The sequence below is a fragment of the Coregonus lavaretus genome (genome assembly GCF_964263955.1).
Source record: "Coregonus lavaretus genome assembly, chromosome: 15".
NCBI lineage: Eukaryota > Metazoa > Chordata > Actinopteri > Salmoniformes > Salmonidae > Coregonus > Coregonus lavaretus.
The window spans coordinates 29,692,572-29,706,461 of record NC_140002.1 but is presented as its reverse complement, the minus strand read 5'-3'; the positions used below and the strand labels follow the sequence as shown (position 1 = coordinate 29,706,461).

The window sequence follows — 13,890 nt, the reverse complement described above, 5'->3', positions numbered from 1 at the left end:
ATCATAGGTACACGTCAACTCTGACAGACAAATTGAGAAGAAGAAATCCAGATAATCACATTGTAGGATTGTAGGATGTTTTATGAATTTATTTGCAAATTATGGTGGAAAATAAGTATTTGGTCAATAACAAAAGTTTCTCAATACTTTGTTATATACCATTTGTTGGCAATGACACAGGTCAAATGTTTTCTGTAAGTCTTCACAAGGTTTTCAAACACTGTTGCTGGTATTTTGGCCCATTCCTCCATGCAGCTCTCTGGGGCGGCAGGTGGCTTAGTGGGTAAGAGCGTTGTGCCAGTAACCGAAAGGTCGCTGGTTCTAATCCCCGAGCCGACAAGGTGAAAAATCTGTCGATGTGCCCTTGAGCAAGGCACTTAACCCTAATTGCTCCTGTAAGTCGCTCTGGATAAGAGCGTCTGCTAAATGACTCAAATGTAAATGTAAATGTTTTGGGGCTGTCACTGGGCAACACAGACTTTCAACTCCCTCCAAATATTTTCTATGGGGTTGAGATCTGGAGACTGGCTAGGCCACTCCAGGACCTTGAAATGCTTCTGACGAAGCCACTCCTTCGTTGCCCGGGCGGTGTGTTTGGGATCATTGTCATGCTGAAAGACCCAGCCACGTTTCATCTTCAATGCCCTTGCTGATGGAAGGAGGTTTTCACTAAAAATCTCATGATACATGGCCCCATTCATTCTTTCCTTTACACGGATCAGTCGTCCTGGTCCCTTTGCAGAAAAAATGCCCCAAAGCATGATGTTTCCACCCCCATGCTTCACAGTAGGTATGGTGTTATTTGGATGCAACTCAGCATTCTTTGTCCTCCAAACACGACGAGTTGAGTTTTTACCAAAAAGTTATATTTTGGTTTCATCTGACCATATGACATTCTCCCAATCCTCTTCTGGATCATCCAAATGCACTCTAGCAAACTTCAGACGGGCCTGGACATGTACTGGCTTAAGCAGGGGGACACGTCTGGCACTGCAGGATTTGAGTCCCTGGCGGCGTAGTGTGTTACTGATGGTAGGCTTTGTTACTTTGGTCCCAGCTCTCTGCAGGTCATTCACTAGGTCCCCCCGTGTGGTTCTGGGATTTTTGCTCACCGTTCTTGTGATCATTTTGACCCCACGGGGTGTGATCTTGCGTGGAGCCCCAGATCGAGGGAGATTATCAGTGGTCTTGTATGTCTTCCATTTCCTAATAATTGCTCCCACAGTTGATTTCTTCAAACCAAGCTGCTTACCTATTGCAGATTCAGTCTTCCCAGCCTGGTGCAGGTCTACAATTTTGTTTCTGGTGTCCTTTGACAGCTCTTTGGTCTTGGCTATAGTGGAGTTTGGAGTGTAACTGTTTGAGGTTGTGGACAGGTGTCTTTTATACTGATAACAAGTTCAAACAGGTGCTATTAATACAGGTAACGAGTGGAGGATAGAGGAGCCTCTTAAAGAAGAAGTTACAGGTCTGTGAGAGCCAGAAATCTTGCTTGTTTGTTATTGACCAAATACTTATTTTCCACCATAATTTGCAAATAAATTCATTAAAAATCCTACAATGTGATTTTCTGGATTTTTTCTCATTTTTTCTCATTTTGTCTGTCATAGTTGACGTGTACCTATGATGAAAATTACAGGCCTCTCTCATCTTTTTAAGTGGGAGAACTTGCACAATTGGTGGCTGACTAAATACTTTTTTTCCCCACTGTTTTAATTTTTGTATGACTGAAGCTTTTAGTGATAGGTCTAATGCTTTAATATTTAATAATTTCTGTCCTCCTAATTCATATTCATTATATAAATAGGCCCGTTTAATTTTATCTGGCTTGCCGTTGCAAATAAAATGGAATAGGTTTTTCTCATATAATTAAAAAAACTGTTCGCTAGGCGTAGGCAAGACCATAAGCAAATAGGTAAACTGGGATAATACTAAAGAGTTAATCAGGGTGATTTTTCCACAAATTGACAGGTATTTACCTTTCCATGGTAGCAAGATCTTATCTATTTTTGCTAACTTTCTATTATATTTTTTTGGAGTGAGATAATTTATTTCATTTGGGATATGTATTCCGAGTATATCCACATCACCATCAGACCATTTTATTGTTAAACTACATGGTAATGTAAAAATTGTATTTTTTTGTGATCCAATATGTAATATAGTACATTTATCATGATTTGGTTGTAATCCAGAGAGGTTAGAAAATGTATCTAGATCCTCTATGAGGCTGTGGAGGGATTCAAGTTGTGGATTTAAAAGAAAACATGAATCATCAGCGTACAATGACACCTTTGTTTTTAAGCCCTGGATTTCTAATCCCTTGATATTATTGTTGGATCTGATTTTAATAGCTAACATCTCGATGGCAATAATAAATAGGTATGCCGACAGTGGACAACCTTGTTTCACTCCTCTTGACAGTTTAAAACTTTCTGAGAAATAGCCATTATTTACTATTTTACACCTAGGGTTACTGTACATGATTTTAACCCAATTTATAAGAGATTGTTCAAAATTGAAATGCTCCAGGCATTTATATATAAACCCCAGTCGTACTTTATCAAATGCCTTTTCGAAGTCTGCTATGAATAGTAGGCCTTGTTTCCCAGATTTTTCATGGTGTTCTATTGTTTCCAGTACTTGCCTTATATTATCTCCAATGTATCGGCCATGTAAAAAAGCTGTCTGATTAGAATGAATAATGTCCGACAATACCTTTTTAATTCTATGCGCTATACATTTTGCTAGAATTTTTTGCATCACAACACTGAAGTGTAAGTGGCAGCCAATTTAATGGACTGGATCTTTATATTTTCCACTTGGCTATTTACTGTATTACAAAAGTAATATTGAATTACTTTTATCTACATTTAAAGGAGATGTATCTACTGCTTGGATAGTTCAATTTTACAGATGTAAAATCTTAATTTGAGCTAGTTTGCTACAGCAGGAAAATAATCCTGCAGCAACAGGAAATGTGAATTATTATGTCGATTATAATTAATGGACATTTTTGTAGGGGTTGATACATCTTTCTTTAGGGCAAATAAAGTCCAACATTTCTAAGAGGAAATTACAAACTTAAGAAGCCTTTTTAAATTTCAAATACACTACAAGTTTGTAGAGGAAATTCTTTTGTTGACAACCAAACACAATTCACTAAATATCATTACATTTGAAATCAACCAGAGCTTGAAACCCTAGGCCTATTGTATTGTATATTTTTAGTTTAATTCTGGGTTGAATTGAAACAAACAGCATCGCTGATGATATATGAGTGATAAAGTAGTCACATTTAATGTGCTCTCTTAAACATACCCTTTGAAATGATTTCAATAGTAACAGTGTCTCTATATATTTCGTTTTAAAGTGGAGATCTCTCAATAATAATTCTCAGGATGGCAAATTGGTAATAGTCAGTGACAAATATCATAGCTAAACAGGGTAGGGCTTGGTTAAAGCCCTGGATGGGAGAACAGAATGTAGCTGTAGATATGTCAATTCTACAGTAGGAGGTGCTGCCCTTTATGTTTTTATTCTGATAATGGATAGAACGTTGTTTTAAAGGTACACATTTTATACAAGGTCTGTCTATGTCGAAATTTGGTTACCATGATGACATAATCCTGTGGTTGAAATTTCACCATCAAAACAACAGTTAATTACTTTTTTCAAATCCAATGTATTTTCCACCTAGATTCCATGTCACAATATCTTGACAAATTACATTGAAACAACGTTCATTCAACCAGTTTGTGCCCAGTGGGTTGTCTCCTCACTGGCAGAGCAGAGGAGGAGAGGATGAGAGATCACAGGGGGAGCTGGGCTGGGGTTGTAGGCTATAAGGTTGTAGAAGTAGAGCTATATGAGAAAATGAAGGATGTTATCAGAGAAAGGTATAAGTCATGACACCTATATTTGAGTATTGTGTCACGTGTGTTTTGGTGTAATTGTGTATTATTGGCATGTTGGTTTCAATGTGCAAAAAAAATAGCTCTATTCAATCCGCTTTATAGCGTGATTGACAATTAAAGCCAATGTTCCTGAGATCGTGGAGACTGCATTCACGGTAAGCGCTGCATATGTCGGCTCAATCAGGAATTACCTTTACATTTTAACGTGGATCTTCCGTGATACGGATTGAATCCAGAACAAAGTCTCTTTACTTCAATTAATGTCTTTCTTTCTACAGGATGGAGGTATTCTGAACAAATCAAATCAAAAACAAATTATATTTGTCACATGCGCCGAATACAACAGGTGTAGACCTTACAGTATAATGCTTACTTACAAGCCCTTAACCAACAATGCAGTTTTAAGAAATAATACCCCCCCCCCCCCCAAAAAAAACACAATATAAAATAATACGAAATAAAAGTAATAAATAATTAAAGAGCAGCAGTAAAAATAACAATAGCGAGGCTATATACAGGGGGTACCGGTACAGAGTCAATGTGCGGGGGCACCGGTTAGTCGAGGTAATTGAGGTAATATGTACATGTAGGTAGAGTTATTAAAGTGACTATGTGTAGATAATAACAGAGTAGTGTAAAAGAGGGGGGGGGGGTCTGGGTAGTCTGGGTAGCCATTTGATTAGATGTCAGGAGTCTTATGGTTTGGGGGCAGAAGCTGTTTAGAAGCCTCTTGGACCTAGACTTGGCGCTCCGGTACCACTTGCCGTGCGGTAGCAGAGAGAACAGTCTATGACTAGGGCGGCTGGAGTCTTTGACAATTTTTAGGGCCTTCCTCTGACACCACCTGGCATAGAGGTCCTGGATGGCAGGAAGCTTGGCCCCAGTGATGTACTGGGCCGTACGCAGTACCCTCTGTAGTGCCTTGCGGTCGGAGGCCGAGCAGTTGCCATACCAGGCAGTGATGCAACCAGTCAGGATGCTCTCGATGGTGCAGCTGTAGAACCTTTTGAGGATCTGAGGACCCATGCCAAGTCTTTTCAGTCTCCTTAGGGGGAATAGGTTTTGTCGTGCCCTCTTCACGACTGTCTTGGTGTGCTTGGACCATGTTAGTTTGTTGGTGATGTGGACACCAAGGAACTTGAAGCTCTCAACCTGCTCCACTACAGCTCTGTTGATGAGAATGGGGGCGTGCTCGGTCCTCTTCTTTTTCCTGTAGTCCACAATCATCTCCTTTGTCTTGATCACGTTGAGGGAGAGGTTGTTGTCCTGGCACCACACGGCCAGGTCTCTGACCTCCTCCCTATAGGCTGTCTCGTCGTTGTCGGTGATCAGGCCTACCACTGTTGTGTCATCGGCAAACTTAATGATGGTGTTGGAGTCGTGCCTGGCCATGTAGTCATGAGTGAACAGGGAGTACAGGAGGGGACTGAGCACACACCCCTGAGGGGCCCCCGTGTTGAGGATCAGCGTGGCGGATGTGTTGTTACCTACCCTTACCACCTGGGGTGGGCCCGTCAGGAAGTCCAGGATCCAGTTGCAGAGGGAGGTGTTTAGTCCCAGGGTCCTTAGCTTAGTGATGAGCTTTGAGGGCACTATGGTGTTGAACGCTGAGCTGTAGTCAATGAATAGCATTCTCACATAGATGTTCCTTTTGTCCAGGTGTGAAATGGCAGTGTGGAGCGCAATAGAGATTGCATCATCTGTGGATGTGTTGGGGCAGTATGCAAATTGGAGTGGGTCTAGGGTTTCTGGGATAATGGTGTTGATGTGAGCCATGACCAGCCTTTCAAAGCACTTCATGGGTACAGATGTGAGTGCTACGGGTCGGTAGTCATTTAGGCAGGTTACCTTAGTGTTCTTGGGCACAGGGACTATGGTGGTCTGCTTGAAACATGTTGGTATTACAGACTCAGACAGGGAAAGGTTGAAAATGTCAGTGAAGACACTTGCCAGTTGGTCGGCGCATGCTCGGAGTACACGTCCTGGTAATCCGTCTGGCCTTGCGGCCTTGTGAATGTTGACCTGTTTAAAGGTCTTACTCACATCGGCTACGGCGAGCGTGATCACACAGTCGTCCGGAATAGCTGATGCTCTCATGCATGTTTCAGTGTTACTTGCCTCGAAGTGAGCATAGAAGTAATTTAGCTCGTCTGGTAGGCTCGTGTCACTGGGCAGCTCGTGGCTGTGCTTCCCTTAGTAGTCTGTAATAGTTTGCAAGCCCTGCCACATCCGACGAGCGTCGGAGCCGGTGTAGTACGATTCGATCTTAGTCCTGTATTAACGCTTTGCCTGTTTGATGGTTCGTCGAAGGGCATAGCGGGATTTCTTATAAGCTTCCCGGTTAGAGTCCCGCTCCTTGAAAGCGGCAGCTCTACCCTTTATCTCAGTGCGGATGTTGCCTGTAATCCATGGCTTCTGGTTGGGGTATGTTTGTACAGTCACTGTGGGGACGACGTCATCAATGCACTTATTGATGAAGCCAGTGACTGATGTGGTGTACTCAATGCTATTGGAAAAATCCAGGAACATATTCCAGTCTGTGCTAGCAAAACAGTCCTGTAGCTTAGCATCTGCTTCATCTGACCACTTTTTTATTGACCAAGTCACTGGTACTTCCTGCTTTAGTTTTTGCTTGTCAGCAGGAATCAGGAGGATAGAATTATGGTCAGATTTGCCAAATAGAGGGTGAGGGAGAGCTTTGTACGCGTCTGTGTGTGTGGAGTAAAGGTGGTCTAGAGTTTTTTTCCCTCTGGTTGCACATTTAACATGCTGGTAGAAATTAGGTAAAACAGATTTAAGTTTCCCTGCATTAAAGTTCCCGGCCACTAGGAGCGCCGCCTCTGGATGAGCGTTTTCCTGTTTGCTTAAGGCCGTATACAGTTCATTGAGTGTGGTCTTAGTGCCAGCATCAGTTTGTGGTGGTAAATAGACAGCTACGAAGAATATAGATGAAAACTCTCTTGGTAGATAGTGTGGTCTACAGCTTATCAGAGATACTCTACCTCAGGCGAGCAAAACCTCGAGACTTCCTTAGATATCGTGAACCAGCTTTTGGGATGGGTGTAGGCAGGAGGATGGGAGAGGCTAAGAGGTCTGCTTTAATGCACTTCAGTTTGTGATGATGAGCAGAAAGAGTGGGTTTAATCAGTGCATGCATGCATGCTAACCCACTGGGCACAGACGTCATTTCAACGTCTAGTTTTGATTGAGATGTCAACTAATATGAATTCAACATGAAATCAACAAATATAGGTTAGAAGTTGGGTGAAAAAAAGACAAAATTCCCTTACGTAGATGATTTTTTTGCAAATCCAATCAGTTTTCCACGTTGATTCAACATCAGATAGATTTTTTGTTGTTGAAATGACGTCGAAAGAACATTGATGCAACCAGTTTTTGCCCAGTGGGAATACACACACACACAGTCACTCACACAGTCACTCACAAACACACACACACACATCTGTATTCACTCCTCTAAGAAGCCATTAGTGTGAGCTGGCCTTAATGACTTATTTATGGGGCAAACAGAGTGGCGTCGGGGAGTGGAGTGAAGAACCACGGACAAAGACTTGCTCCCCCTGACCACTGCTACACCATGAACATACAGCAGTCTATACAGCACAAATACACACACACATACATACATACACACACACACACACACACACACACACACACACACACACACACACACACACACACACACACACATACATCTTTTCAGCATGGCAAATCAGCAGGGCGAGGAAAGGCTCACCAGTCTTTTTGACCAACAGGATATGGATATGATTACTGCTCTGTTCATCAAACCTGACAGTCTACAACACTAGGGTTAACACAGTATGAGCATCTCACAAACACACACTGATGCAAACACCCACACACCAGAGAAGAGGCAGCCAGACGTAGGCCATTTGGAAACACCTTTTATTGGTTATCTTCAGCCATGAGGGCTGCAGCCGCCACACCACTCCAAGAGAAACCAAACCAAAAAGACTAAAACATAATCCTTGCAACTTCCACCGTCAAATAAATACTTTTCTCTCAACGCAACCATTAAATAAATATCTGTGACGCATCGGTAATATCAGCAACGGAAAAAAATAAGTGTGAAATGTATATTTAATATATATCATATATTCATTTAGATAGATTATATATATATATATATATATATATATATATATATATATATATATATATATATATATATATATATATGTCCATATATTCTCCTTAAATGATTTTACAACATACAAGATGCCAATTGTACCAAAGCAATACTTACTAATACGACATGGGGAAGTTTAGTGGTTAACTTGTAGCCTGCATACAGCACCCAAGAGGGTTAGTTGGTTGTTATTCTTTAGAAATGAATGTATAGTACAGTACCCACCTACACACGGACCCCTTCCTCTCAACACCTGACCACCTGGGAGATAGAGCTCTACAGGGGAAGGACTGTGGAGGAGAGGACGTTCACCTGGGCCTTACACAGTGGCAGTGAAGTGTATGGGTGTGTATTTGTTTGTTTGTGTGTGTATGTGTGAATTTGTGTGTGTGTGTGTGTGTGTGTGTGTGTGTGTGTGTGTGTGTGTGTGTGAAATGAATCACAGAGAAAATAGTGAAGTTGAGGTACATCATAAAAGGTGTGGCACATGGTAAATGAGCTTCTCCTCCACAGTGCAAAACCTCTAGAAGGGTTAGAAGTATTGACCAGGTCTGTGACTCAAGGTAAGTGTTCACTATAATAGAAAAGAATCATAGCAACATCAATCATAATAAAAAGGGGAATAAAATACATACATGTATACAATAATAGTCTGTATGTACATATAAAAATATATCAAAGTAACTTTAACAAATCGGATGAGTGTGTGTGTTCATAGGTGAATACAAGCACACACGCGCACGCACATACAAGCACACACACACACACACATACACATGCTTGACACAGCGTGTTACTTTTCACATCCGGTTTTGGATATCAGTGCATAAGACAACTAGACCCCCCAGACTCAGTCCCTCCATCCCTCCATCCCTCCTCGCCTGTTCTTCACCTCCCCATGTTGGTGTGGTATGACCTCACTCCTACAGGTTCAGTCACTCCAACATCAGTCCTCCTAGCGGATGGTCAGCCTGTCCACAACCTCCTCCTCCCCTTCCTTTTCTTTCCTTCTTTCTCCACTTCCACAGCTCTCTCCCACACTACTTTCCTCCATTCCCCCTTCCACACTCCTCCCTTCCTCCTTCCCCATTAGAATCTATCATACAGCTAATGGCCTCCACTCAGAGATCAACTCTCAGAGAAGGAGGACAGGAACATATTAAGGCGTCCGCATGCTTCCCAGCCGAAACAGTTTTGAATAGTTCCTGCATATATTATGATGACATTTTGTGAAGTTTTTGTTTGTTTTAGTCTCCAGCAAGGTTATTTTGGGCTGTTCGAGCACACTAAACTTTTTCTCGAGACAAGACGAAATCGGTAGCTGAAGTCTATGCCCCTTAATCGGTGATTGGACAACAGTAAGGATTCTTCAATGAAGTGTTTGTTGCCATTCAACTCTAGACGATTCATTATTATGCAAATTTTTTCACTGGAGAAATACTGGACCTAACATCTTAGTTAGATGTCAAATTGCGCGACTAAGATCTCCTCTGCAAAAACGTCAAGGTCTTCTAAAGGAGTATGTGAGCACACTTGTTCGGTTCGCCTAGTTGAGTTTGTCTAGGCGCCAGCCGAACTGAAGCATGTGGACACCTTTATTTTGTCCAAACAGTTAGTAGGAATGTGACTGGGAGGGAAGGGGTGCTAAGATGTGATGCTGGAAGGTGTTAGCTAGCCCCCCTCTGCCCCCCAATGGGGTCGGGGGGAGGACCTGCCTGGGGTTAATCAAACTGGCCAGAGGAATCTGTCAAGAAGAGGAAAGCCCTGGCAAGGTACGTATGACCATGCAAAATGCATAATGTGTTGTGGACGCAGTGGTAAGGATCTGTAATGGAGGTCATATTTCTTATCTGGCTCCCTGTCCTACGCCTTATCTGGCTTACTGTCCATCCCCTATGATATCCCTCTGTATCAGGAATTTGGGGTAGCTCCATCTCTTTGGTGCACGGTAGACAGCAGCAGTATCAGATAGAGGGAGGAATAGAGGAGAGGGGGAGGAAAGAATGGGTCAGGGGAGGCTTGGGGAGGCTGAGGGATGGGTAGAGGCAGTGGAGGTGAGGAGGGGAGAGGCAGGCGGTGAGGGGTTGGGGAAGTCTGGCGTCAGCCTGCCGTGGAGAGGAAACCTGACCAGACTCTGGGTCCTCTGAAGCAGCTCCGCTAAAAATAAAACAGGAGGCATTTGCTGACAGCAAACATACACAGGCCCGACACACACTACTGCAGGAGGGGACATGACACCCACACACATACTCACATATACACTACATGGCCAAAAGTATGTGGACACCTGCTCGTCAAACATCTCATTCCAAAGTCATTGGCATTAATGTGGAGTTATAACAGCTTCCACTCTTCTTGGAAGGCTTTCCACTAGATGTTGGAACATTGCTGCGGGGACTTGCTTCCATTCAGCCACAAGAGCATTAGTGAGGTTGGGCACTGATGTTGGGCGATTAGGCCTGGCTCGCAGTCAGCGTTCCAATTCATCACAAAGGTGTTCGATGGGGTTGAGGTAGGGCTCTGTCCAGGCCAGTCAAGTTCTTCCACACGATCTTGACAAACCATTTCTGTATGGACCTCGCTTTGTGCACAGGGGTATTGTCATCCTGAAACAGGAAAGGGCCTTCCCCAAACTGTTGCCACAAAGTTGGAAGCATAGAATCATCTAGAATGTCATTGTATGCTGTAGCGTTAAGATTTCCCTTCACTGGAACTAAGGGACCTAGCCCAATCCATGAAAAACAGCCCCAGACCATTGTTCCTCCTCCACCAAACTTTACAGTTGACATTATGCATTGGGGCAGGTAGCGTTCTCCTGGCATGCGCCAAACCCAGATTTTTCCATCTGACTGCCAGATGGTGAAGCGTGATTCATCATTCCAGAGAACACGTTTCCACTGTTCTAGAGCCCAATGGTGGCGAGCTTTACACCCCTCCAGTCAACGCTTGGCATTGCGCATGGTGATCTAAGGCTTGTGTGCGGCTGCTCGGCCATGGAAACCCACTTCATTAAGTTCCCAATGAACAGTTCTTGTGCTGACGTTGCTTCCAGTTTGGAACTCGGTAGTGAGTGTTGCAACCGAGGACAGACAATTTTTTTACGCACTACGCGCTTCAGCACTCGGCAGTCCCGTTCTGTGAGCTTGTGTGGGCTACCACTTCCAAACTGGGTAGTTGGAAAGGTGGCATCCTATGACGGTGCCATGTTGAAAGTCACTGAGCTCTTCAGTAAGGCCATTCTACTGCCAATGTTTGTCTATGGAGATTGCATGCCTGTGTGTTCGACTTTATACACCTGTCAGCAACGTGTGTGGCTGAAATAGCTGAATCCACTAATTTGAAGGGGTGTCCACATACTTTTGTATATATCGTGTATACTGTACATACACAGGTAAGAACACACACTTACACGCAAACATTTGTGCACATACACATGCTCGTGCTAGCACACACACACACACACACTGCCTGGTCATAAGGGAGGCACCCCCAGGTTAGTCTGTTAGTTAGACAGCTGGGGACACTACAGACGATCTACTCTCTATATCTCACAGTGCTTTCCATATTAAATTAGCTTAATCACTTTAGATTCTCCGGGTACATCATGGTCCCTTTTTGGTGTTCCACCTTTAGGATAGGGTCTTTGCATCAGCCTCAGACAAAATGTCTGCCATGGCCGCTCGTTGTATGTCCATTCAGTTGGTTGGCTCCAGGATGCCTCTTCAGAGAGGAGGCCGACCCTGTAGACTCCCTGTAGACCACCCTGTCTCTGTCTCTGTCATGCCTGGAATATACATTTGCTGGAGACCCCTTTTATTAATGGCTGTGTTAGGATTTGTTCTAGTAGCTTACTCACTGTACTCACACGTAACACATGGTCCACTCTCGCTATCTCTCTCTCTACCTCTCTACCTCACTCTCTCTGTACCTATCTCTCTCTCTCTACCTCTCTAGCTCACTATCTCTCTCTACCTCTCTACCTATCTCTCTCTCTACCTCTCTACCTCACTGAGGAGGAAGTCCAATAAATAAATAGGTCAAGTCTCACAGCGCAAACCCCAGCCAATCACACAGCACAGTGAGGTTGGTCTGTTGAGTAAAGGTCTGGTCGGCCCGTCAGGCGCACACAGAGAAGAGCCACAGTACTATGTACACTACACTGGCCCACACAGTAAGGGGAAGGTAGAGACAGTATGCCCACACTGTAAGGGGAAGGTAGAGACAGTATGCCCACACAGTAACACAGTAAGGTTACGTTTGGCAGTCAGTTCAGCGAAACGCACCAGGCGGTTATCAGGTTTCGGCTCGAGTCTCCACACGTACAGTACAGTTACAGTAAAGTACAGTAAAGCTGTTGGTCATTTCTCTTCAGGCAGGAGGAAAAGAAGAAGTATGGAAGGTACGTAAGGTGAAAGGTCACGGTAGGTAGGACATGACGGGCTGGGCGATTGCATTGTCATGGCAATATTGTCACTGAGACTGCGTTGTCTAGGCGACGACTGACTTCAGCTGCACCCCTGTCATACAGGCTTCTCCAGGGACTTGCTGCGGAAGGGGGCGTGTCCGGGGTTGGGGTTGGAGGAGGAGATCTTGCGGCACACAGTGTTGGTGTTGCTGCAGCGGCAGCCGGGGCGGGTGGCTCGGTCGTGGGCCCGCTGGCATATGGCGAGGCACAGTCTGGCAGGCGGGTAGCAGCAGAGACAGGGCAGGCACAGCGCCAGAAGGCCCATGGTACCCCAGCGAGCGCAGGCGTGGGCGGGCGTGCAAGCGCAGGGCCGGTCGGCACAGTTGTCCTCGTCGTCCTGAGCGGAGCAGTGGTAGAACATGCCCTTAACACAGCACAGACAGGTGCCGTACTCCACAGCACTCTCAGCAGAGCAGAGGCAGCGCTGCCCACAGGCCCAGCAGGACGGCAGGCTCCGCGGGGCGCAGCACTCCTGACACTTACACCTCCCACAGCGCTCGCAGATAAACAGGTGCAAGCCCAGGTCATCTCCCTCCGCCAGGCCTTTACCCAGAGAAGTCTCAGGCTTGAGTTCTCCTTTAGGCTGGGAGCGCACCACCAAGGCCAGGCCAGAGTGGGAGGGCGTCAGGCCCGCCAGGAGTCTCTGGTCAGAGGCAGCGCTTGTCCGGGACATGGCTGAGCTGGTCGTACTGGAGCGACTCAGATGGGTCAGGTGGGCGTGTTGCTGCTGGCTCTGGCTCCTGGGGATAGGGGCGTGGGATGGGTACCCCTGAGGGTAACCATGAAGATAACCTTGAGGGGGGTACCCATGGGTGATGGGGAAGCGGTCATCGTGGGCATAAAAGAAGCCAGACTGGGAGGCGTGGTCCAGGGCCACGGGGCGCTCCACGTAGTCATTGCTGGCCCGGATGGAGCGAATCTGGTCCAGGGAGAGGACAGGCACCTGCTGGAGGTCAAGCCCATCCGGGTCCATCCTGACTGGGGGAGGGCCACGACCCGGGGGAGGGTCCATCCTGGTCCTGGAAGGAGAGGCACCAGGGAGGGGGTTGGGGTTGGGACTGGGGCGGGGGGCTCGCACCTCTCACGGCACATCAGAGAGACCTGGAATAGAAGGAGAGAGATACATTTTAGAACATTGTTACATTTCATCCCAGATCACATTAAAGAAACTCACACTTCTTTACCCCTAAAAGTAATCACATCAACCAGCTCATCACTCTTTCTTACTCTTTACCACCTACAACACATCTGGAAAGCCGGAAGTCAACATCAGATACTTTTCACTTTCTCACAACTCATTCATGCAGACAGCTTCAACATTTCACTTCCCATGT

The 13,890-nt window shown here is 45.1% G+C and overlaps 1 protein-coding gene across 1 annotated transcript; it reads right to left on the bottom strand.

Annotated features, from left to right (window-relative positions):
- Nucleotides 1-8,146: 8,146 nt before the first annotated feature.
- Nucleotides 8,147-13,605, bottom strand: LOC311142378 (protein sprouty homolog 3). The gene has a single exon (XM_084178024.1). It carries the CDS (start codon nucleotides 13,566-13,568, stop codon nucleotides 12,612-12,614), a length of 957 nt encoding a protein of 318 aa, XP_084034150.1. The 5' UTR covers nucleotides 13,569-13,605; the 3' UTR covers nucleotides 8,147-12,611.
- Nucleotides 13,606-13,890: the final 285 nt, after the last annotated feature.

What these genes read in the sequence shown, in the direction of transcription:
- LOC311142378 (XM_084178024.1), bottom strand. Translation starts at nt 13,568, where the DNA reads ATGGACCCTCCCCCGGGTCGTGGCCCTCCCCCAGTCAGGATGGACCCG.